This window comes from Neofelis nebulosa, chromosome 9 (assembly GCF_028018385.1).
Source record: "Neofelis nebulosa isolate mNeoNeb1 chromosome 9, mNeoNeb1.pri, whole genome shotgun sequence".
Taxonomy (NCBI): domain Eukaryota; kingdom Metazoa; phylum Chordata; class Mammalia; order Carnivora; family Felidae; genus Neofelis; species Neofelis nebulosa.
The window spans coordinates 98,420,978-98,447,369 of record NC_080790.1 but is presented as its reverse complement, the minus strand read 5'-3'; the positions used below and the strand labels follow the sequence as shown (position 1 = coordinate 98,447,369).

General features: G+C 41.6%; 1 protein-coding gene and 1 non-coding gene across 4 annotated transcripts; both read right to left on the bottom strand.

The window, feature by feature from the left end:
* On the bottom strand, positions 1 to 26,308 carry SNX5 (sorting nexin 5). Of its 3 annotated transcripts, none has more exons than XM_058684815.1 (14): positions 26,172 to 26,308; positions 25,850 to 25,929; positions 13,883 to 13,987; positions 12,631 to 12,741; positions 11,727 to 11,848; positions 10,432 to 10,555; positions 9,232 to 9,327; positions 7,923 to 8,028; positions 7,760 to 7,835; positions 6,758 to 6,797; positions 6,584 to 6,670; positions 5,086 to 5,245; positions 1,747 to 1,832; positions 1 to 201 (listed from the first exon to the last, which is right to left on the bottom strand). In XM_058684815.1, the coding sequence occupies exons 2-14, from the start codon at positions 25,895 to 25,897 to the stop codon at positions 151 to 153; spliced, it is 1,212 nt and encodes a 403-aa protein (XP_058540798.1). In that variant the 5' UTR covers positions 25,898 to 25,929; positions 26,172 to 26,308; the 3' UTR covers positions 1 to 150. The 3 variants fall into 3 exon arrangements, with proteins under 3 accessions (XP_058540798.1, XP_058540799.1, XP_058540797.1); XM_058684816.1 differs by having other exon boundaries at positions 25,850 to 25,925; positions 26,172 to 26,278; XM_058684814.1 differs by lacking the exon at positions 25,850 to 25,929 and having other exon boundaries at positions 26,172 to 26,285.
* Positions 19,626 to 19,862, bottom strand: LOC131486461 (small nucleolar RNA SNORD17). The gene has a single exon (XR_009249362.1). It is a non-coding gene; the product is annotated as a small nucleolar RNA SNORD17 (small nucleolar RNA).
* Positions 26,309 to 26,392: the final 84 nt, after the last annotated feature.

The following is a 26,392-nucleotide window of genomic DNA, read 5'->3' as shown; positions in this document are numbered from 1 at the left end:
TTAAGTGTTAAGATTTTTAGAAATCAAAATATTTATTCACATAATTTTAAACTAAAGTCAAAGGTAATAAATCTTCTGTGGTAATGATTTAAGTGCAAGTGACGCTGGCTTTCTTTCACATTTGTGTCCTTCATTCAGAGAAAAGGCAGATCAGTTGTTCTTAAACAAGTCAATGCAGCTCTGCAGGAGGGAGACATTGTTCTGGAAGAAAGAAGTCAAGGTAGACCAATGAATCGTTTTACATTCCAGACCTCCTACATATCTGTAAGAGGTAAACTCAAACCCACCAACTTAAAGCTTTTCACAAGAGATTTGAAGCCTGCCAAACCGGGCTGGTCCTATTCTTTATTAAATCACAACCTGCACACCAATTTCATGTTGTCAAGTTCCTCCCCTCGGAGGGTCTGGGACTGCAGCCTGGAGAGGCTCACCACTGAAGGTAGTGGTGGCCATCCAGCACCTCCCCCACCCGAGGTCTGCTCTCAATGCACTCACACCAATTCTGCTTACTGTGACTTAACCTAAATGCTATCTAAGAGTTGTTTTTTGAAGTTGAAGACCTTGGAAAGACCAGATAAAAAGTTGCTACAAATTTTCATGAGTGAGATTATAAATGATAAATATTCATATAGGACCTAGCACAAATTGCTTTAGAAAAGTTCTCATTTTAAAAGAAATGAAGGGCACCTGGGTGGCTCAGTTGGTTGAACATCCGGCTCCTGATCTCGGCTCATGTCACAATCTCACAGTTTGGGAGATTGAGCCCTGCATCAGACTCTGCACTGACAGCATGGAGCCTGCTTGGGATTCCCTCCCTCCACCTCCCCTCCACCCCTCCCCTTACATTCTCTCTCTCAAATAAATAAACTTTAAAAAGGTCCAGAATGTTACAGTTATGATCTATGTATACATGACACTCTAAAACCCCAATTTAAAAGTTCATACACAACAGGACTTGGACTTAAGAAGTAAATGTTACAGTCTAAGAAATTCAAAATACACACGTATGTTCAAGGTCTTCCTGCTTAACCAATGACAACTGGCCAGTGACTGCTCCCCCTTCTCCAGTGGCTCTCTGCTGACCCTGTTGTCTTGGGCCTTACAGCATTTCTGGTGCTCAAACTCAACTGTATCCACGAACCACCGAAAAAGCCATGCCCAGAAACTGAGTGAATTGGTCTGTGCACCAAAATGTCTTTAAAAGCTCCTTAAGTAGACTCTAATGTGTATCTAACATTGAGGATCACTGTTCTCCATTTTTTCTGTATTAAATTAAGCTAGACATTAAATATTCAAGGAAGTTTTTCCTTCCTAAACAAAAAAGAAATTAGTATCAGAAGACAAGTATATCTTCTTCTCAAAAGCAGTATTTCATCAATAAGTTATAGAACTTTGGCTTGCAAGCAGAAAAAAATATTCCAACAACTCCCACCTACATTACAGATTAAAACCACACGCAGGGGCGCCTGGGTGGCTCAAGTCAGTTGAACTTCCAACTTCAGCTCAGGTCATGATCTTGCAGTTTATGAGTTCAAGCCCCACATGGGCTTGCTGCTGTCAGGGTGGAGCCTGACCTTGCCCCGCTCCCCTCTGACCCTCCCCTGCTCATGCACACTTGCTTAGAAATAAGTATTAAAAACACACACACAAAGCAAACCCCATCTGCCTGATGACACTGGGACAGTGAACTGGGAAAGAACTTGAACCCTAAAAAGCTTCTGGCTTAATGTGAAGGAAAACACTTACCCTGGCATGCTTTATTTCCAGTTCAGACATTTCAATTAGATTCTTTCTAAATGCTGCCACTCTCTTTCGTTTGAAGTTGATTAGTTCTGCAAAAGAGTTTACCAACAAAAGCTGAACAATTTTCATCTTTAACTTCCAAATATCATTCTTACAATCTTCAAAGCTTTGATACACACATTTTCTCACATTTTTATTACCTCAGTGATTGGGACACACACCTGACATTTTACGGACAACGTAGTAACGTGCCTGCCACTGCCTTTAAAATGAACACCGCACTCAATCACTGAACATCAAAATCCAGATAATGCCACGGACTACTTAGGAGAATCTCTGAAATGGTCAGTCTTGCCCCAAACCTCTAACTCCCAGTGCTTGTGGAAAGAGGGCCGGGAGAGGTCGTGAGTCATACATACCTGCGCCAATGACTATTTTAAACGATTATTTTTAAACTTTCAAATGACCACTTATGTTCAGACAGCTTCTCTGTGGATGTGATCTGTACAACAGGCCACCTTTACATCTATTCTTTCTATTGCCAAATGCTGTTCAGGACTATTGCCCCATTAGAAATCAGGGTAAGCCAAAAATAAGTACTTCCTCCCTCAGATTCTTTCCACGAGTGAGAACCACCACTCCTTTGCTCAAATCTCCCAGATCAAGCTGGTGCTCTAGTCCTCAAGAGCAAACATACTGTATCAGGTCTGTGCAGCACTAACCAAAAGAAATACGAAAGCAGCCACATGAAAAAGTAAAAACTTGCAAGAACACTTACAATAAGTTAGTAACACTACCTTGGATATAGTAAACAGGTCTTTCCGGATGTCCAGATAAACTCACCTCCCGCCTCTAGGCCTGCACCCAGGACCAGGACTCAACACTAACCTGTCAGACCACCCATGATGCCTGCCCACACTATCACTTGTACCGTGCTCATTCAACTAACTCATCAGTTCAGCTATGAAGTTTAGAAAGAACTCGGATCAGAGGTAAACAGGTTAAGATCCATTCATCGCAGTATCCCATAGAACACTGTACTTTCAAATATAGTACACCCAGGCTTACACTTTGAATAAAGAGGATAAAAATCCAACAACACATGGACAAAGCTTAGGCAATCAGGACAGGCCTAAATTGGCACCACTTTAAAGTTTTGTAGTTTTTCCTTAATCCTCTCTAAAGTTGTCAGAGCTACCAAACTTTGACCTACATAATAATCTAAGATTTCAACTCCATAGTTTTGAAGTTTCTCAAAAAACCTAAAATTAGCTCATTAAACAAAGGACAAGAATTTATTTTACTATGGCAGCAAGAAGGTTCCTTCAAAAGAATCCAAAAGACGGCCACATGAGCATATCGGCATGGCTTTTGCAAGATTTCTGTACAGAGAAGCTCTGTCCCTTACAGCTAAGTTATAGTACTGAAAACATAAGCCAAGACAAAACAAAGGACAAGAACTCTATTGCTTATTGCTAGTATCAGGATGTTTTCAGATATGCCTGGATTTTGGAACCAAAGGTGTGGGGGGAGGGGGAATTCTGAGAAAACAGTCTTAAAATGAGCTAGGGATTTGTCACAGAAAGCCAAGGTGTGGGAGTGAATCAAGTACAGTTACCACTATAATTACATTCAGGAAGACACATTCTTGACTTTTGCTCTAGCATGTTCCATGGCTCCTGAGAACTGCAGTTAGACCACCCCATCCCTCCGCCCCGCGCCTAATAAGGAAAAGACTACAATTTACACTCCTGTTCTGTGGAAATGGAACACTATCTCCCAATAAAGTTAAGCCATAATCCCCCCTACTCTGGAATGAGATAAGGCAAAAAAGAACCCTGCGGCTGTGGACTGGAACTGTATCGCCACCATGACTCCTAGAGAGAGTTACACACACCTCCATTTCCTGGCTCTGTCTCCTGAAGGGCCTAGAGAGACACCCCAGGAGAAATGAGCACACTCAACACCCTAATCTTGTCACAATTCTATAACTAAACAGAACCTACACTTCTGGAAGAAATGGTGATTTCTAGGGCTAGAGAAGATATAGGACATGCCAACTTAAAGGTGCTTCCCCCTAAGTCTGGACAAATTGAGCGCCAAAATAATGGACTACAAGAATGAATTTAAAAACTATTTTCGGGGCGCCTGGGTGGCGCAGTCGGTTAAGCGTCCGACTTCAGCCAGGTCACGATCTCGCGGTCCGTGAGTTCGAGCCCCGCGTCAGGCTCTGGGCCGATGGCTCGGAGCCTGGAGCCTGTTTCCGATTCTGTGTCTCCCTCTCTCTCTGCCCCTCCCCCGTTCATGCTCTGTCTCTCTCTGTCCCAAAAATAAATAAAAAATGTTGAAAAAAAAAATTTTAAAAAAATAAAAAAAATAAATAAAATAAAATAAAAAAAAACTATTTTCAAAAATAGAAACCCATGACTAACAATGACAAGAAAGGAAATGTGCAAAAGAAGGGAAGGCTTGTGCTTAATGGATGATGATGATGCCAAAAGCTTGGGAAGAGAACACTAGAACTGGGGAGCAGGGAATCATCTTTCTGCAACCAGCACAGTAGGAGCTGGCTCAGGCAAGACTCAACACAGTCTAAATTTAGGGAGAAACTATCTGCAGGGTTTTTAAATGGTCTCCTCACACAGTTGATTAGTGACGTGGGTATTAACTATACAGCAAAGAAATTAACACCACAAATGAGGAGAAAACGAAAAGAACATGCCTTCAGATGTGACACCCGAAAGACACATTACTCACAGAATATTCTGTTGGAAATGCATAACTAGAACCTATTCGTTGCAGAAATAGACCATCTGAAAACGAAGAACACTGTTTGTAGAGACTATGGTCTCCAAAAAGGCAAATGTCATTTTAAAAAAGGTGAAGGGGTGGGGGCCTGAGAAGGGTTCCTTCCAAATTAGAGGAGACACAAGAGCAATGGTAACCTAATGGCAACCCCAGACAGGAAGCCATTATTAGGGCCAACAATAAGACGAGAATAGAGAGAGCAGGTTGGAGTGTGTTGTATTAAAGTTTACCAAAGTGGGTAAGTGTACTATATGGATGTAAGACAAATACTCAACAAAGCTTAGGGATAAAAGGACCATAATACACACAACTTAATCTCAAATGGCTAAAAAAGACCACCCCACGTGTATTTATAAACACAAACGTGGCAGCATGGGTGCACGTGCAAGAGACGAAGCAGAAGGGGCAAACTAGACAGCTAGGTGACTCCAAGTAAAGAATATATGGGTGTTCTTTTTACTTTCTGTGCAACTTTTCTGTGAGCTTGAATTATTTCCAAATAAAAAGCAAAAATAAAGAATAGCCCTGCTCAACCTTCTTTTGCAGATTCAGAGAGCTGTTCAAATTTCTGGCAGCATTCTTGCTGGTGTGCCTCAGCCAACTTGACATCTTTGCTTTTCAACCTGGCCTTATCCAATGCTTTGTTTGAGTTCTCATAGTCGGTGAGGGCTTTGGTGCGTCTGTATAAGAGATCCTGAGAAGAAAATTAACAGAAAGGACATGGTAGTTAAACTTATCCTGAAAAATCGCCAGAGAACACAACAGAAAGACTAAGTACCTGAACCACTCTAAAAACCAGCCCAAGTACCGTGGATGTCAGTGCACTGCCTGAAATGTCAGATGGCAACAATCTAATCCACTTCTACCTTCCCCTCCCATGTTTTTATGTTTTCTTTAATCTCAAGATTAGGCTGGGAACAGCAATTCTTATGGCATTGTCGAGAGGTTTTGGAATTCTTTATATGGATCAAGAAAAAAAACCAACAGTGAAAACTAAAGGATTTTTTTTTTAGTTGATTCAGTCACGGAAAGCAAGTTCAGAAAATTAACCACCTTCTACTGAAACACAGGCAGGCACTACTGGGTGCATCCAGTGATACTGCTAGAACACAACTAGGCAGTGAGGCAGGAAGAACCTTCCTCTAACCCTGCCCCACAAGTCCTGCCTTGAGGAGTCTAACCCCAGGCTCTCATTTGAAATAAAGACTATTTGCAACCTATGGCAAAGTACAAGTTACCTCCATATTTAAAATCTGATAGATATGTGAGATTCAACATACAATTATGTGTTCTTGTGTTCACTCAAAAAATCTGTGTTTATCATCAGCTCTTAAGTCCATTAAAATAGAAAATGAGATACAATCTAATGTAAAAAAAAAAAAAAAAAAAATCCAAATAGAAGACTCAGGAAACATGCCAAAAGACAAATGAATAAAATAAAATAAAATGACTATAAGGGAAATAATGAATTCCTACTTCCTAATGATTATTTTCCCTAATTTTACATTGCCTGATTCAGCAGGAGTAATTTAAATATTTTTGTTTAGTGTTATGCCCAGTGAATCCATGTTTCGTTCCAATGGTCATTCTGCTTACCACTTAGTCTTGCCTTTGGTAAGTAATGGTTTATGACTCAGTAACTGCAATTCAATAAACACTCACAAACCCCAAAACCTTTTCTCCTTCAGAAATAGCCCTTTTGGTGTGTGTTCAGTTACACCCATATCCAATATCCTACGATCCCCCAAATTACTATCTGATCAACTCAGCATCACCCCTACTGCTCTTAAGTAATACAAGCCAAAGGATTACTGCTTGGACTCTGGCTGGACATCCCTTTTTCACTCTCCTAAATACAAGCCCAGCCCAAACACTGAACAGACTTGCCTGTACCTTGCTATAGCATGTGTTTCCCCAAACTGCAAATCCCTTGCTATTCCTGAATGAACTCAATTAATGGTAATTCAAATGTCTCTCAGTTTGGCAAGGTGGTCCCGAATTATTCCAATGCAGGAACTCCTGTCTTACTTACCTTAGCAGCCTCTATGTTGAGCATGTAGTATCGGAGAAGTTCCGTCAGCTTTAAATCTTCATCTGAGGAGACTCGACTCTCTACTTTCTATTAAAAAAAAGTAAAAGTCACCATCACCTAAGCAGACATCTACAGATTATAAAATATTATGAAGACCAATATAGAAATCCTTACCCTAAGTTTTTCAAATAGCTCAGCAACCTTCAAAAGGTACCTGAAAATATACACATGATTTTGGCAGAAGGTCTTAAAATCATGTATGAAACAGGACCTTATCAATACTCTTAAGACATGAATGAGTAAATGCAGGAGTCCTAGCCTTTAGTGCTTTACAATCAGTTTATCAAAGTAGCACTTTCATCACCAATTGGCGCAATCTAGTAGTGAGGACGGTTACAGAACTGAGCACACACGGACAGTGCCACACTCATGGGTATCAGCCTCTCTTGCCGCCCCTTCAGCCACCTTGCCATGCAGAAACCATGTCCCAAGATAGTCTTTAACCAATGCCAAAGCTGTGTTAACCAAGGGCAGGTTCTAAAGAGCCACTACCATGGGTATCCCAAAGCCATAAATATACTATTTAAAACAAAACAAAAAGCTACTATTTCACCTGGGTTCTGCTATTAGCCTGACTTCCACCTTCAAATCAGAAATGTTATACCTGTTATACCAAGCCCTAGGTGTTAAGTAGAATACAATCTCACATCAGAAATGCTCAGGATGGAGAAACTGTGAAAAATTCATATAAAAAAGCTCAAAAATCTGACTGGGGTCATTGCATTACCCTTAGGACCACCTTAACCAAAACAAATGTTAAGTCCAGGACATTACCAGACAAAGCACCATTTGCCACAGAACATACAAAGCAAACTTCATTCAGAGACAACTCCAAAATTAAAGCAAATCAATTAAAAAATGGAGACAGTTTGACAAAAATAAAGGCTTTGACAACAGCTACCATGTTTGGTAAGAAGTGCCCCGAGTCCCCAACAAACACCTTAAATCTGTCTACATTCATAGGGTAGATAAGATTTGAGTGCTGGAGACGATCATCTACTCTTGATGAGCTGGCACTCAAAAGCAGAAGTGAAATTATTATACTCATTATTCATTATACCACCCAGGAGTTTTTGACTAACGGAAAGGGAAAATGCTTTTCCAAGAAAAACTTACTTTTTGATGACCGTGGGCTCTTCTAAAGCCAGGCTATGCAGGCAGGCTGCAGTGTGGATATAGTCATCTGCAACATCTGCAGAAATAAGGACAGCTCTTTGTATATGAACAAAGCTGGCACACTGAGCAAAGCTAAGGTGGCTAGTGGGTAAATGGTATTTACTTTTATGAGATCGGGTCATTTTGTCAGCTTTTGCACATGAATCCTTGATCCTATTATAATAGTTAATGAGGAAATTCTTTTCTTGCTCAAAGAAGTCATCTACCTCCTAAAAGAGGAAAAGAAGATATTTAAGAAGCAAAACTCTTAAGAATATGAATGTATTTTGTATCAAAAGAAACATTAAGGACCTAAGTTCATCCATAAGAACTTTAACCTCTATGGATCAGGGAAATCCAAACTGACAAAACAGCATTTCATACCCAAGATTGGGAAAACCCAAATGCTGGCAAGAAATGTCAACAGAGAAAACCACTTTGAAGAGTCATTCAACAATGCCCAGGAAAACTCTGGCACTAAGATCCAGCAATCCTGGTAGAGAAGTGGTTCTTGCCTAGATTGTAACCTAGCCACATCTGTGTGTATGGGGGGTAAATCTGGTGCATACCAGCCAGGGATGCCAAACATCCAGCATGTGTGGGTATAGGACAGGCCGACACACCTTAAAACACGGCAAGGACGAAGTCCTAGAGTTACAAATTTTGACAACGCCCTCCACCCAGCACCTGTACTCTGGGCTCCCTGCTCAAGCCCTCAACAAAAGTGGTAAAAGTCAGACACAAGATGGTAACTCAGAGGATGGTAACCATCAGTGGAAGGGGGCTGAGGAGTCAGAGATTAATTATCACCAGGGCAAACGGGAGACTTGTATGTCAATTTGGTCTTTTAGAACAGCTCTGTCCAACAGAAGTATGTGAACCACATGTGCTATTTAAAAAATCTCTAGTAGCCACATTAAAAACAACAACAACAACAAAAAAAAAAAGAGGTGAAACTACTTTTAATACTTTATATTCTTTTCTTATGAAATTCTTAAAACCCAACACATAGGTAAAATTAAAAATCTGGTTCTTTAATTATACTAAGTAACTACATGTTAAGTGCTCAAGTGCTGCATGTGGCTGAGACTACCAAAGTGTCTGGACACTGTAGTTCTGGAGAATAGCATGAAATACTAATCCTGTAGCTTATTTTCTTTCTAAAAATAATTGAACAACTGCTTTGTTTACAGAAAAGGAGAAAATGGAACAATTAAGTGTGTGAAAGTTCTTATCTCCTCGAGAGAATAGGGTATTTTAAGAGAATAAGTGAAAATTCAATGAGTAGATAAAAAATAACCAAAATCTGAAAAAACTATTTACATTTCTGTGAAGTTAATACCATTTGTTTCCCAAATAGCTCTTCTGAAGAAATAAAAGGTCACCTATTCACACGAAGTCAGAATTTTCTACAACAGCTAAAAGCCACTTACTTTAACTCCAGAAAAAAGGACTTCATCAGCACTTTTCACCACACTTTTGAAAAAGCCACCAAACATCTCTTTGGTATTTTTCCGCCTGACACTTAGCTGGGGGGGAGGAATCCAAAAAACAGTTTATGGCACACACATTTTTCTAAATCTTTAAAAAACCCTAAATACATTCTAAGTGGTACTGTTTACTAACACAGGCACACACAGAAGATACTTCCATCTTACCACTAGATCTAAAATATCGAATAAACAGCCAAACCTAAATACAAGCAATAATTCTAAAAGCATGACCTAAAGTTATTTTGGGAAGCTACTTAGCACTAAGTCTTGGCCTTTATTTTTATTTTTTTTAAAGCAGGCGCTGCACCCAACCTGGGGCTTGAACTCATGACCCAAAGATCAAGAGTTGTATGCTCTATGACTGAGCTAGCCAGGCATGTCTTTGTGGCCTTTAAATCCTTAAATTATTGAAACTCACTGGTTAGAAGATGCTGAAGTGTGATGCCTAGGTGGCTCAGTCAGGCATCTGATTCTTGGTATCAGCTCAGGTCATGATCTCAGTTCACAAGACTGAGCCCTGTGTCAGGTCTGCATTGACAGCACCAGTGCCTGCTTGGGATTCTCTCTCCTTCTCTCTCTTTGCCCTCCACCCCCACCACGGCTTGTCCTCTCTCAAACTTAAAAAAAAAAAATGCTGAGGAAATTTTTAAGTCAGGGCTTGCCTCACTCATATTAAGTAATAAAAAACATAACACTGGAAAAAAAGGGCAAAGCATAGGACTCCTTCCAACAAACAGGTAGCCAAGGAGAAAAAAAATGTGAATCAAAATTCCTCTTAATAATCCCAAAATTAACTGGGGGATAAAAAGTAAAAATCTTTAAGCAGCATCTTCAAAAATGTCTTACACAATGGATCTATGGGGCAGAGGGAAACAGCATCTAAAAAAGGATTCCATTATGCCATTAAAAAATTCAGTACTTTAAAAGTCAATTTTTCAGAAAATATGTCAAGCATGTCTTATTTTTATTTTTTTTAAAGCAATCTCTACACCCAACAGGGGGCTCAAACTCATGACACCGAGATCAAGAGTCGCCTGTTATATACCAGCTGAGCCAGACAGGGGCCCTTCAAGCGTATTTTTAAAAATATGGTCATGTGTGTTTTCACTGGATCATGGAAATGGAACAAAAATGCCTTACATCCTGATCATATTCCAGGAACACATGGAAGTTGCGATCTTTACTGAGAACAGGGTGAGAGGAGAGCCGCTGCAGAAAGACTTCATGAGAGGACACAGTCTTCTTAAAGACTGCAAGATACTCACTGGAAGAGAAGCACACAAGGAATTCAACTGGCACCAATCGACTCAACGACCAATACTGGTCCTGGTTATCACTGTTCTGCTTCATACCACTAAGTGAAACACCTGAACTGGACCAAAACATTTTGGTATACCTTTATATCTAATTAGGTAATACGGCATTTGCCAATTGGGAATCTGTGGAACGAACCCAAAGAAGGGCAAAAGTAAAGTATAACCAGAGTTGAGCAAGTCTACAAAAAGTCCAAACCTACATGCAATCAGTGCTAGTATTTAGCAGCCACAGAACATGGTTTCTGTAAAATAATGAAAACCCTTTAATCCTGTAGCCATGTACATAGCACTGAAGTCTATCTACTAAGCCTTAGAATTATTAGACATTATAAAGTGACTTCATCTCAATCTAGGTATTAAAGATCACTCTAAACTTCTCAATGGTAGGACTTCAGTTGGCTGCATTCAGTGCTTTATGCTCAGAACAGCCCATGATAGACACTCAAGCCATGTGCGGGGAATGACTTAGTACCTGGAGGCGTACGAGCACTGGCCCTAGAGAGTAGGGACATGCGTAGGGCAAGGCACAGAAGAGAGCTGTTGAAACGGGCACCACACTGATTATGGAAGGGGGAGGGAATCAAGAGAGAAGTACAATAATTTCATAAGAAACTTTAATGCAAACCCCCAACCGTGATAGAGAATAAAGAACCCATTTTTGTTTGAAATAAATTATAACCAAGTTAAAATATGCTTCCTGTGAACCTGGACTTCTTTCAAACCATCAATATGATTATTATTCAGAGTGCTGCCTTGAAAGAGCCATCACTGCAATCTAGTTTCAGTTATAACTCCAGTAACCAAACTACAGGGAGTAAGGCTTTGTACATTATCAGCAGCCTGAGAGTCTTTATCTATAAAGACAAAGGTTTACTTCACTATGCCAGACCAGCATTCTGAGTATGGTCTACATGAGGGGAAACAACTGGGTCCATCCAGTGTCAGTGGCCCCCAGAGAATCAAAGTTAAAGTACAAACTGCAAAATGTAGTTCTACAAGACAGCACTGGGCCACTAATTAACTGCCATACTTTGGAAAAGCTGCCAGGTTCTCCTGATTTCTGTACACATCACCACTTTTTTCTCAAAAGACACCGTCCTGTCAAGAAAATCCACTTACGCTTCCAGCTCTTGCTTCATCTTAGCAAATTCTTCTTTGGTCATAGACCCTTCACCCTCTCCCAGTTTCTGCATCTTTTCTCGAGGGCCATCGAAGTCAGGCTTTGTAGGAGCAGGCGGAATCTGTAGGGGAAGCAGATTAACTTGAGAGTATTCTTGTCCTGGTGGTGTTCTACTCAGTGCCTATGCACAGAAGGCAGCCATCCCAGTGGGGCTGACAGGTCAATCTCTGTTTTTCTTTTAACCTGATTCCTTTTGGCCATATAAAAAAGAAATCTCCTCCCCACACCTGGACACTCAGACTGCAAGCATTTGTTCAGGTTACCTATGATGGATGACTGATAGGGTATAATATCAGCCTGCTTCCATTTAAGTTTAAAATGTAAATACTATAATCAGCGCTAAAATGAAGTTGATGAAGCACCATCAAAATTAGTCTCTAGATATTAAAGGAAACAACTCTAATTTTGAGTGAAGAGAATATTCTCAAACACAGGCTTCAATACTACTTTTGTTCACACAAAGACAACGGCTTCCCTCACTCCTTGAGCAGACTACAACACTTTTGAGAAATCTACTGAATGTACGCCATCAGCACTACTGAGGTTTTCCTAGAAATCAATTCTTGATGGCTGAAAGTACCAGAGAAACCCCAAACCCAAAGATAGGGAAGATTTAAATCATGAAACCGTTTAGCCTCTTCTCTTATACAGGTCATAAGACTATGCTTCACCTCACAGCTATAACACCATTCTCATGTTTTTAGCCTTTACCAATAACACCTGCTCTAGTTGGTAGATGAAATCAGTTTTCACAACCCCTTATAAAAAGTGGGTAAAAGTCTCTTTAAACAAAATGAACAATAAGGTAGAAGAAACTGACTTGATTTTCTAAAATGCACTTACGATAAGCCCAGCATAGTCTGCGGTTTCAATAAGAGTATCATGTAGCCACACAAAGTCTTCATGTTGCCTTGTAACAGAAAACTCTGGGCTCTGAAACGTGGGCAGCGTTGTCTGTAAAGAGCAGAGTGAGAAGTTAATTGGTAACTACCACTTTTTGATAAAGTGGTTTGGATTTCCTGGGCTGCGCTATGGGAAAATTCGGCATAATAAAACATCTCAGTGAGACCCAGTAAAGAACAAAAGCAGCAACACGTGACCTTCCCACTAAAATCATAGCTAAGATTCAACATATTCTGTAAGGAATTCTTTTCACAAAACTCCACCTGAGGTCAACTTAGGCAGATATAATCACATAGGTAGATATAATCCCATAGGTGTCACACTGCCTCCTGAGTGAGGCATGCTAATCAAGCCACCAAGGTATTAAAAGAACACCACATGGGAGAGGACCCTACATACAGACAGCAGGTCTGTATGCCGGAAGTGGCCTGTATCTAGCATCAAACTGCCTAATTCAAATTGTGCCTCAGCCATTTACTTTCTTTAAACATGTGGCTCAGTTTCCTCATCTGTAAAATAGGGATAATAGGATACCATCATAAAGTTGTTGTAAAGAGAAAATTAAATCCATAAATAAACTAAATAAATATAAAATAAAGGTAAATAAACCCTTTTCAACAATGCCTGGCATAAGACAAGCATTCAATACATTTTAACTTGTATGGAAGGAGAAAGGAGGCTGAACATGTTCCACAAAGGATGGATTCTGCAAAATTACATTTACTTTCCATGTTTTTCAGATTAGCATATTGCCTTTGTCAAACTAAAACTCTGGAAATTGTACCTAATCACAAGAAACAGGAGGGGCAAAGGCCAATAATTTAGTAAATACGGAGAAAGCAAACACTTCTCATGCATGCTAATTAAAAACAAAGGTGGAAGATGTGCTCTGTATAGTAGGCAGCTCCACCTGTATCACTTTGTCTGGTTCAGCTTCCTCATGGAGCAGAGTATATACAATATCAGCAATACCCACAGCCCAAGGGCTCCACCATAGTGGAAAATGCTGAACCAAGAGCATTTATCTGATGTTCACTACAAGCAAGATGAGGGGATGTACTCACTCAGCAGTAGTTCTACACTGCCAAAAAAAAAAAGCAACCATTTCAGTTGAGGATGTCTCTTCATCACTGTGAATCACAAGGCTGTAACCTAACATTGCTTTGATTACTGAAGTCATTCTGTCACTTACCTTGGTGTGCACTGTAAATTTGACCTTATCTCTCTCACTGAGTGCATCAGGTATGTCAATCTGAAGCGAGGGATCAACATTCAGGTCCACAGATACAGATCTCAGCTGAAATACATTTTTTGGCTATTAGTCTCAATTTCACTGTAGTGTTAAAAAGTATGCTTCTAAAAATGTAAGCTAGTAATTAAAAGGTGTTCTATACAAGATCATTGGGGCGCCTGGCTGGCTCAGTCGGTTGAGCGTCCGACTTCGGCTCAGGTCATGATCTCGCAGTCTGTGGGTTCCAGCCCCACATCGGGCTCTGTGCTGACAGCTCAGAGCCTGAAGCCTGCTTCAGATTCTGTGTCTCCCTCTCTCTCTGCCCCTCCCCCGGTCATGCTCTGTCTCTCTCTGTCTCAAAAATAAATAAACATTAAAAAAAAAATTTAAAAAAAAAAAAGATCATTTATGACAAAGTCAGCTGAGATATCTCTTAAGTTTATTTGAAATTGCGGGGAAACCTGCAGATAGGTAGGTCCAAAATATTTATGTAATCTGAACAAAGCAACTACATGATTTTAGGTCTATGTGAAAAATACATTTAACCAAACACTTCAACTGTACTAGTAAGAAGTCTTGAACTAGACAGAATGAAAGCTTGAACTTCTCACATAAATGCCCAAACTACAAATAACATTCAAAAGGCATTAACCCGATAGTACACAGAATTGAAAGAAGTTAGAAACTAAGAAAAGAGAAGACAAAGAGAACAACAGTAAAGTGGTATGAGATTCCTGAGTAGAAAGAAAAATCCAGCTCAAGAGTGAACCAATTTATATTCAGGGATTGTTTCAAAGAGGTGAGAAATCTAGACACAAGAGGTGAATTATAAAATCCCACTGTGGTTACACGAGGGACAAGTGTGAAAACACTGCCCTGGAAGCCAAAGTAACTGATTCTGTGAGTTGGTAATTCAGAGGAAAATAATACCCCAAAACACATTTTTGCCAGTTTAAGAATTTGGGGGGAGAAAACTGGAAGAACTTCAGTGTTGTGAAAAAGTGGCTACAATGCTTTCCTACTAAACTTAAAATATAATGAATTTCCTAATTTTTAAAGCGGACAAGCTGATGGTCAATCTGAAGACTTGACACAAACATGGCCTGACAGCGCACCAGCATAAGCAGCTCATCCCTCTTCCACCCAACTAGGAAACTAGTGCTGAAATAACATGTCACAACACTCTAGATTACTTCACCTGGAGAATGCCAAGTGAAGACTGGCATCAAGAGGCGAGAGAACAGGGAATACAAAGGTATGCATGTCCCGGTGGATTCTTTGCCTCAAAATAAAAAGTTCAAGACCAAGGTTTGACTTCTGAAACTAGAAAATCTGGTTCAACCAGGCCTATAAAGACACCAAAAAATGGATTCACACACACAAAAAAACGCATGGATTATTTCTTTCTCTTTTCTATCTTAAAAGCTGCCAGTACTCCCCCTTTCCTGTTAAGCACTGCAACGAAGAAAAATTTTAAATTGCAAAAACCAGTAGCCCTGGAACAGTGGCTCTCCTCTAAGAAATAAGATTCAAACATCAAATATTAATAAAATCGCAGTATACTTTAACAGTCCCTGACATCTCAACCTCAACACTTCTTCAAAATGAATTCTTGATGACTCCTATGAAATATTTGCTTGTTTGGCTTAATTTTCACATGTCCATTTATGAGATCTCTGCAAACAAAGATAAAGCCCCAAGGTCAGGGACACTTCATTTTATCACAACTCTGACATTTCTGATAAAAGCTTCCTTCCTTCTGTTAACTTACCACTGGGCAAATATGTTGAAAAAGATCTCAAAATACACACTGAATTTAATTGCAGAGAATACTGGCCATCCCGTCTATCTTATGTTTGCGTCTGGCAGTTTAGGAGATAAAGCAGGCCAGGTATAAAAGAGTCCAGAAATACTGCTAGAAAGGTAGAGTAGCCCTTGGAACAGGTCTAACGTGCATTTAAACAACTGCTACGGTGCCTAAGATTCCAGTTCCTGAAGAAGTCACAAATCCTGGTTTCCAGCCAATTTTTTAACATGCCGACAATTCCATTTTAGCTCACTACAAGCCAAGCAAACTCTATGAGCCTACAAACTGCACACAGACTACGTTGTGAATTAGGATTGAAGGACCCCAGGGGAATGTAATCTAGTAAATGGAATTCATTTAAGCACTATAGTCAAAGCTACAATGGACTTTCCCAACTGCTTTTTGTTCCACAGAACAATTACTTTGGTTTCAGGGTGCCTGGGTGGCTAGGTTGATCAGGCTTCCAACTTCCACTCAGGCCATGATCTCATGGCTATGAGTTCCAGTCGCACTCAGACTCTGCGCTGACAGTTCAGAGCCTGGAGCCTGCTTCAGATTCTGTGTCTATGTCTCTCTCTCTCAAAAACAAACATTTTTTAAAAAAGTTACTCTGGTTTCACCTTTCTTCCTATACTCTCAACCACACAGAGGTAAAACTCCAGACTATTATGTTACCGCCTTCCTTTCTTGTAAGCATACAAATTTCATTTTTTGCAATGAGGACACAGAGAAATAGCAAAAACACCTAAAGGTTTCAAAAGACTTTTTTTTTTTTTTCCAACGTTTTTTATTTATTTTTGGGACAGAGAGACAGAGCATGAACGGGGGAGGGGCAGAGAGAGGGAGACACAGAATCGGAAACAGGCTCCAGGCTCCGAGCCATCAGCCCAGAGCCTGACGCAGGGCTCGAACTCACGGACCGCGAGATCATGACCTGGCTGAAGTCGGACGCTTAACCGACTGCGCCACCCAGGCGCCCCAAGACTTTCCACCATAGTAGGATATCAAGGACCCAAGCTTCTTCAGCAAGAAATCATTTTTGCCTGGATACACTGCCCCAGGAAGGGATTCAAACAAAAATCCAACCACCTGACATGATAGTCTTAACCATCAAAAACCAAACAAAAACAGCCCAGATAGCACAGTAAGTCTGTATTTGTGCATTAAAGAGTTGTCTAAAAAGGGATACCGGCAAAATTCTAAGCATTCAGGTCATCCATCACCAACTCAAGAGTTCTCATTCACAAGTTAAATCAACTTTCTTGTATTGAAGCATATAACCCTCCAGATACCGAAGATAAATCATCAAGGAGTAAAAAGTTGTGAAATGTTCAAAGCTTTTAAGTCAGCATTGTATCCTGACTCCGGAAGCCCAAGTGTGATTAAAAGGTCAGCATTCTTTCCTCTTAGTCAACAAAACGAACTCTCCACAGCTTGATGCCACAGTACGTGCTAAATAAATCACCAGCATGGAGGGTATAAAGGAGTGGATGGCATCACTTCATATACTTTCACCCATTCACCCACCTCTATCCCCTATCCCAAGTAAGAATTCAAAGTACTATTTAGCACTGCAGGCCAACATGTCAGTCTTTGACTTGGGCCACAGATATCAAAATGCCTAAAATGGCTGTTTAAATCAGCAAGGAGGCAAACTGCAGAACTGAGAGCAGGCATGTAATTTTTCTGTTTCCCAGTTCCCTCAGGTATCTCCTGAGAAGTTAATTTAGAAGGTATCTTCTCTGGGGCACCTGGGTGGCTCAGTCAGTTAAGTGTCCAATCTTAGCTTGGGTCATGATCTCGAGGTCAATGGGATCAAACTCCATGTCAGGCTCTGTGCTGACAGCTAACAGCCTGGAGCCTGCTTCGGATTTCTGTGTCCCTGATGTCTCTCTCTCTCTCTCTGCCCCTCCCCCACTTGCATTGTCTCTCTCTCTCTCTCTCAAAAATAAACATTAAAAAGAATTTTTTTTAAATTAAAAGGAATCTACTCTCAGGACATCCAGTGGCTCAGTCAGTTAAGGTTCCAATTCTTGATTTCAGCTCACATCATGATTGTCATATTACAGTTTGTGAGATTAAGCCCTATATCAGGCTCTGCGCTGTGCTTAGGATTCTCTCTCCCTTTTTCCCTGGCCTTCCCCTGCTCGTGTGCTCTCTCAAATAAGCTTAAAAAAAATAAAATAAAAACCTTGCCTAGTCTCAAACAATGGAATTTAAGTTTCTGAATGTAAATTTTGTGGTAAGAGAACCTGAAAAGGAGAAAAACTGATAGAGAATCCCTGTGCATTTCCTCACCTGATCATCACCTTCACAGATGGGGCACCTGACACTGGTTACAGGACAATTCTGCAGAGCTCTGAGCCGCTAAAAACCACTTTTGGTCCAAATTTCATTTATGACTCACTCTGGTACAAACAGCATCAAGTGCAAAGCTCCTTCTTCAAATGGTTTAATGGCTTACAGATGGCAAAGGGTACGTATGTGACTGGACAACACAGAAGGGTAGATTCTGAAATTCAGAATCCACAGGGAGAATAGAAATACTTACAGAAAATATCAATGTTATGGGGACTACAGACTCCAGTTTAAACTAGCACCATGCAGCCAAAACGACAAGACACAACAAAAAGAAATTATCTCCACAGTAACTGTTCTGCTAGAATGGGGACTAGCTGAATAACCATTAAATCTAACTAGCTTTGCAGCAGAGGATGGGCACTTGTGATGAGCACTGGGTGTTATATGTGATAAATCACTAAATTCTACTCCTGAAACCAGTATTAAAAAATTTAAATAAAACCTTGGAAATAAAAATAAATCTTACTTATTCTGTACATAGTAAGGAATTGAATACGCTAGCACATGCGACATCAGTGTGTCTTCCCTTCAAACTGTTCCTTTTTCCTAAGGATTTTGCTTTATCCTTCCCACTGCCTACAGAACTAAGACCTGTGTCAGGGAGAAGGCCAATATGACAAGTCATCCATGAATGGTGTCAACAGCATGGAGCCAAAACGGAGGCAAGAAGCCTGCCTTGTAAATCAGATTTTCATTCTGATCACAAGAACCAAGAAACAGGCTATTTCAGCTAGAAAAGTAAGGATACCTTACATAACCCAATACTTATTTGTGAGGAAATAAATCCAAAAATGCTCAGCTGAAGACACACTCTAGATCTGCATTAGTTCTGAAAGCAAGACTCACATGATACTTATGAAACATACTCGGGGCACCTGGGTGGCTCAGTCGGTTAAGCATCCAACTTCAGGTCAGGTCATGATCTCACACTCTGTGAGTTCGAGCCCCGCATCGGGCTCTGTGCTGACAGCTCAGAGCCGGGAGCCTGCTTCAGATTCTGTGTCTCCCTCTCTCTCTGCCCCTCCCCTGCTCATGCTCTGTCTCTGTCTCAAAAATAAATAAAAACATTAAAAAAATATATTTAAGAAACATACTGTATTATGGTTCCAATTCATTAGGAAGTGTTCTATTAGAGGAATTCTAATGCCATATCCTCCTCCAAAACCCTCTTTATGGTTTAAGTATTGCTATTCCAATTGTTAGTTTTCTTCTATCCTGAAAGGTAACCAAAACCTGTTTATTATCTGCATTCAAGCCCAGCTTTTCATCATAGCACTGGTGCATAAAAAACAATTCAATGGACTATAAGCAACGTAGGAGCTCTGCTTTTATAGATCTTTGTCTTCATCTCCTGCCTCCTTCCTCCCTCACACCAATTGGATCTCCCCTTCCTATAATTCAGGCCTGCCAATATTGTATCTTAATCCTCAAAGACAATGGAACCAAAGACTTCTGGAAAATCTCAGGCTACCAACATAGATAATAGCTATGGAAGTTAGTCACATGCTTTAAAAACTAGATAAAGAGCTGCAGCAAGTGATCAGATTTCCACCACTCATCTTGGTGAGATGGGACCCAGAGGGCCCCACCCCTGCTGACACCAACCATTCTTACCGGTAGTCTACCAACACACAAGCTGTCCACGGTAGAACACTGCAGACTGCAGGGCATTTAGAGGCTACATAGCTCCGAGTTCCTAGAACAGGAACCGAGGCTTGGAAGAAGGTCAGTGCAGCGCACTCAGCGAATGGATAAACTGAATCATCACTTCACAGAGCTGCAAGCCTATGAACTAGTCAAATCCCAACAAGGAACCAGAAAGAGATTAAGTTGTATTATTAGCTTAAATACCTTCATTTCAAGAAATCCATCTACTGGTGCACCAGGATGGCTCAGTCAGTTAAGTGACTCTTGCTTTCTGCTCAGGTCATGATCTCACAGGTTTGTGAGCTCAAGCCATAGGTCAGGCTCTGGGCTGACAACTGCAGAGCCTGCTTGGGATTCTGTCTCCCTCTCTCTCTGCCCCACCCCCATTCATTCTCACTCTCTCAAAATAAACAAGCATTAAAAAAAAGAACTTAGGGGCGCCTGGGTGGCGCAGTCGGTTAAGCGTCCGACTTCAGCCAGGTCACAATCTCGCGGTCCGTGAGTTCGAGCCCCGCGTCGGGCTCTGGGCTGATGGCTCGGAGCCTGGAGCCTGTTTCCGATTCTGTGTCTCCCTCTCTCTGACCCTCCCCCATTCATGCTCTGTCTCTCTCTGTCCCAAAAATAAATAAAAAACGTTGAAAAAAAATTTAAAAAAAAAAAAAAGAACTTAAAAAAAAAAAATCCATCTACTTGCTAGATACCTGGATTATTTTTTCAAAGGAGTTCACAAACAAATGAGTTGAGATCTGTACAGATCTTTTGCTGGGAAGCAAAACACCAATGCTAGAGGAAGTAGCTCCAACAAATTCATTCAAAGCTCAAATCCTCTGCATCCCCACCAAGACTCCTCCAAGCAGTTCCCTAGTCTATTATGTCCACAGCCCTCCGAAACCTGACATTTTACACATTACTCATGTTGATGAGAGTATTCAGAAACATTTACCACCTTATCCTTATGATCTTACTTTATGATCAACCCAAGATGAAACAGAAATAGGTTTAAGAATAAAAAAATTTACCTTCACCACCAATGCAGATGGTTCAGCAACATGGATAGAACTGTCTGAGGTTAAGCTTGTGTCATCTAAATTTGAGACACAAAAAGCATACAAAGAGGTCGCCTGCTTCATGGTGGGATTTCTTCTGCTTTGTGTCAGAAGTAGGACATGTTTCCCAGATCATTCTGATACAAAGATTTCAATTCTTCACTTTTATAACTCACCAGTTCCCTGGGACCCATCAGCACCAATGTTCAAGCTTTGTACTGCCCTCCATGGAAAAGCCAAATAAAAGCTTTGCAAGTGGTAACACCTACATTTGTACTCTTCATGATTCACACTGACCAGAATGAAAACTTATGGGTCTGACCCACCAAGACACATAAATCGTAAACTCTTCAGGCAGAAAACGCATACCACAGGTTAACATAAGCAACTATCTTGAGAAAATTACCCTTCCTCTCCAGACCACACAGTAGTACCTTAAAATATCACAACAAATTTGTTAAAGGAGAAGTGGGAGGGAGTCAAGCCAAAGACCCAATTTCTAAAGCAAAGGTAGTTCAGTCATTCCTTTGTGCCTTCAACTACAACTTACACACTCCCCTCTGTGTATTTATGGCTTGCATTTGGGATATGAAACAGCTGATGATTTCCACATCCCTCTTTTAGGAGAAAGATACTCTTAAGAGTAACTCAATAACCGGAGTACCTGCATGGCTCAGTCGGTTAATCCTCCAGCTCTTGATTTCGGCTCAGGTCCTCACAGTCCTGAGTTTGAGCCCAGTGTTGGGCTCTGCACTGTGTCGGGAGAAGCCTGCCTGGAATGCTCCGTGCCCCTCCCCCATTCATTCTGTCTCTCTCTCAAAAATTAAAAAAAAAGTAACTCAATCGATCCCAGCCCAAAATGTCCTGCAAGTGCTGTCATCAGAGCCTCAGGTTTCCACTGTCCAAAGTGGCACTGAACTCCATCATGGTAAACACTTATGTGCCCCTTTGTAACCTTCAATTGCCCAGAAGCTGCTGAAGAAAACCACCTTTAACCATCTTTGGTTCCTCAATACTGGGGGGAAAGTTAATTTCAAAAATGGTCAACAACGCTTATATTTTATATAGCATATTGTTGCCTTAGAATTTATCAGTCCTAGATCTGACAAGATTTGAAATAGGCTTACTAAGTAGCCTCTAACACGACCTAACCCACTCATATCACACCATTTCAGAGAGAAGAATTAACAAGTGATTCTCAGTCAAGGGACATTTGGCAATGTGTAATTTTACTCTCGCTACTGGAGAGAAGGGAGTGGTCACCTAGTAGAGGCCAGGGATATTGCTAAACACACATTTACAATGTACATACCACAACAAAAACTTACCAAGACCAAAATGTCCATAGTACTCAGGTTGAGAAATCCCACCTTAAACTAAAGCTGTATATTAGACATAATCTAAGTCTCACCGAACGAAAATTTAACCTCAGAATCTAGAAAATTCTCCCTTGGCCATTTCTTCCCATAGCACAAAAAAAGAAAGAAAAAAAAAGTGAGATTATGACCTACTAAAGTGGCATTCACAAATGAGGATCCTAAGACACTGTGTGCAAGTTACTGATCCAGAACTAAGGTGTGGGCAGCTCTGATAAGTCATGCTTCCCAAGCTTAGAAAATTAAAAGAAAAATGAAGTCATTTAGTATAAACTCCAGGCCACAAAAATTACTAAGTTTGGACTTGCTATAGTATTGTTAAAAGTTCAAGACTGTTCCTATACTAACACAAATTGTAGGTCATTCTTCCATCCAAGCTGGAGGAGAGTAGCATCCCTACAACTTCCACACCAGTTTAAAGAAAAACTCGCTGCAAACCAGAGCAGTACCTCAAATATTAATGACTGGCTCTGAGGAGACACCATCCACCCAAAGTCCATATAACCAACTAGTGAAAGACCAAGTTGTAACAGCAGTAGGTGGGGAAGGGTATCACCTAGCTCTTGCAAAGCTTTTGTGTTAAGCTTCAGTCCAGTAGCAATTTAAGAATCATTAAAAAAAAAAAAAATCCAAGAGTCAATGAGGACCCTTAGAAAGATACACACTGAACCTGAGTAGAAACTCAAACATGCTGCCCAGCTATTTTAATGACTTTTTGGCAAAGGGAAGGCTCAGAGAACCTAGAAAGTACAAAATGACTAAAGGCCAGGGTTAACTATCATTGTTGCAGAAAAACGGTTCCGCATAATCTCCAATTATTTTCCTCTACCCATCACAGAAAACTCCAGACACCAGGGAACTTTGGGGGACAGGGAAGCTCATTACTAGTTTATCATGAAGAGAAGGCCTAATGGTGTTAATCCTTTAGTTGACTTTTTCAGGAACTAAACTTGGGAAAAACCTATTTTCCTGAATTTAAAGACCAAGATATAATCTTTACTATCAGTTGAGGACTAGTTAAAAAAACAAAATTAATCATGTATCTCTTCTCCTCAACTACTTTCGGGGAAAGGAGACAAATCCCAAAACCTTCAGCTAACGGATGTAACTAAACGGAAATATCAGGCTACCAAATACAAACCAATACTCCTTTTAGTTTTGCTGAACAAGCCAAAAAGAGCACTTGCTGTACAAGCATTCAAAACCCTCAAGAATCATTTATGTTCCCTACTTAACTAGTGGACCTAAACCCAATGAACCCTTATCCTCATGTAAATCCCAAAATAATCAGAATATTTAAACTTAGAACATTTTCAGTTTAAAAATGTAAAATATTTCAGGGGCACCTGGATGGCTCAGTCGGTTAAGCGGCGACTTCGGCTCAGGTCATGATCTCACAGCTTGTTGAGTTCGAGCCCCACATTGGGCTCTGTGCTGACAACTCAGCCTGGAGCCTGCTTCAGATTCTGTGTCTCCCTCCCTCTCTGCCCCTCCCTTGCTCATGCTCTCTCTCTCTCAAAAACAAACATTAAAAAAAAATTTGTTTTAAATGTAAAAAATTTCAATTGACTAACAAGGCTGTATTGTGGCAAGAGGATAGTTTGCCTAAGATTTGACTTCCTGTTTGTTTGGTTTTTTTTTTTTACACTTGTCCCAAACTCCCTTTTGCTCAACAGTGAAAACCACCTAGACTTGATCCACAGCATGGCTAAGCATCACAGATAAAAGCAAAATAAAGCTGTGAGTTTTAGAGTAGCATTTTACTAAGCTTTATTATTTCCCAATTTTTGTAATTAAAAAAAAAAAAAAAAGGGGCGCCTGGGTGGCTCAGTCGGTTGAGCGTCCGACTTCAGCTCAGGTCACGATCTTGCAGTCCGTGAGTTCGAGCCCCGCGTCGGGCTCTCTGCTGACAGCTCAGAGCCTGGAGCCTGTTTCAGATTCTGTGTCTCCCTCTCTCTCTGCCCCTCCCCCATTCATGCTGTGTCTCTTTGTCTCAAAAATAAATAAACGTTTAAAAAAAAAAAAATCAGGAAAATTCCATACAATCCTCGCCTGCACCCACTAAAACCAACAGGCAGGAAACAGCCTTTATACACTTCCAATTCTGCCGGAGCATCAGCGTGGTGGGAAAATTATTTTAAAAGCCAGCTACAATCTAGTGTGGTAACAGGAAGATAGTTGAAGGAGTTAACTCCTTTTAAAAAGCTGTAATAAAACAGATTTTGGAGGAAGAGGTGAGGTATCAGGTGATAGAAATAAAGTCAAATTGCTGTCAAAATTCCTATTCAACACCTAAACTTCTATAGACAAAACTACCGCTGTATTTTACAAAGAATCATGGTCTCAAGTTCCCACTTACCTCTCAGTTAAAAAAAAAAAAAAAAAAGAAAGTTAAGTTTACTTATTTCAAATTTCAAAAAAAAGAACTACCCCAATCAAGACTCTACTGTCACACACAAAGCTGCATTTCAATAACTAACAGAGCAGTGAGGGGCACCTGGGTGGCTAGGGTCATGATCTCACCTTTGAGTCCCAGACCCCCTAGGGGCTCTCTGCTGTCAGCCTGGAGTCCACCTCAGATCCTCTGCCCCCCCCTCCCCCGTCTCAAAAATAAACACTAAAATATGTATACATTAAAAAAAAAAAAAAAAAGAAGAAGAAGAAGAAACTAACCACACACGACAACAAGAACTTTGTTGGAAGAATCCAGCTAGCTGTGTTAACTTCGCTACTGACTACATGAAAGTGTCTCCAAACGTGCTGTGGATCAAAGGATGTCTTTGACTTTTAAGTATGTGTAACTCTAAGGTGCCTTCCAGGTCACCTACATTTGAAAGCGCCTTGTATTCTTTTTTTTCGTTTTCGGTCAGAAAAACTTTCCTGGTGATGATTCATCTGCACATAACGTTGCGGCTCGCACCCACCTCTACAAATTGCCAAACTATCTTAAGTGTAAATGACCAGTAACAAGCAGAGACTGGCCATTAAATCTTTACTTGGCCATAATACCCTGAATTTACTGCAACAGTTACCTTTCAGACCTCAAGATTTAGGGGGCACGGGGACGGTTTACATAAACGCGCAAGATTTTAAAAGTAAAAAACCAAGTACTGGAGAGCGCCTACTAAAAATTACAGAATTCCCGCAGTGACGCATTTGGCGTTTACAAAGTTGTGAGGAACAAGCGTCAGATTGGACTTGACGGAATTTCGCCAGTATCTGGGCCAAAGAGACCTTTCCCAAAGTGAGGGGGGCGGGGGAGAGGGGTCAGTTTGAAGGCAACGGCACCAAATTATGCCATCTGCGGCATGTCAGGTGGATTTCACCTTCACTGTTCAGTCTTTCCTAAGAGTTTTCACAACCTTCCACGCGAGAGCACATTCCCGAGTCTCCGGAGAGAAGCTCCGGGGACTCGCCGCGCGCTCTGGGTACCCGCCACCCGGGCTCGTGCTACCGACACCGATCTCGAGACTCTGGTTGTCGCCTCGGGTCCTCAGCGAGCGCCGGCACAGCCCTTAAAGGGGAAGAAGCAGAGAGCGCGCGGGGACCGGCGAGTACCCCCGCGTGGAGGGCTTTTCGCAGGGAGACACGGCGGCACGAGCAGTCCCCGGGAAACAGGGAAAGGAATGTGGGGGTCCGGGAGGTCGGCGGGGCCTCCCGTCCTGGAGCATGAGGGCGAGGAGGGCCTCACCTTGCTGCGGTCCTCCTCCTGCTGCAGCAACTCGGGAACCGCGGCCATGGCGACGCGGGACTCGAGCGGGGGCCGCCTGGCTGTGCGAGGAAAGAAGAGACTGGGCCGCCGCCGCCGCCTCGGGGGCGCCTCTCAGGGGCGGCCGCGGCCCCGCCTCCGCCAGCCTCCCTGACCGACGGCGGCAGGAGGCCTCCGGACTCCTCCACCATCCCAGCAGCCCCGGGAAAGGCCAGTGGCGCGCCACGTGCTCCCCCACAACGGCCTCCCCCGTCCCCGCTGCCGTCCATCTTGGAGCCGGGCAAAAAAGCTACTCGGGGCCTACCCTCGCTCCGGGCCACGCGGAAACCACCGACCGCAGAGCCGCGAGAAGGACGCGGAGAAGCAGACGCTCTGCCAGCAAAGCGCGTGTCAAGAAAGCCCGCTCTCTCGTGCGGGAGAATTTATTACTCAGCCAGAGTCCAAGATGGCGACCATCCGTGACGTAACAAGATATCGTGAGAGCGTAAGGGCGAGATTTGGAGGAGCGCGCGCTAACGCCTGAGA

Bases quoted from the DNA above. Each gene is read 5' to 3' on its own strand.
- SNX5 (XM_058684815.1), bottom strand. From the start codon at position 25,897: ATGGCCGCGGTTCCCGAGTTGCTGCAGCAGGAGGAGGACCGCAGCAAG. The intron at 11,849-12,630 runs GTAAGTGCATTT...CTTCCCCTACAG, and splicing joins CAGACTATGCTGGGCTTATC to ATTCCGCCTGCTCCTACAAA. The intron at 9,328-10,431 runs GTAAGGCATTTT...CCTCCCCCCCAG, and splicing joins TCCTGGAATATGATCAGGAT to CTAAGTGTCAGGCGGAAAAA.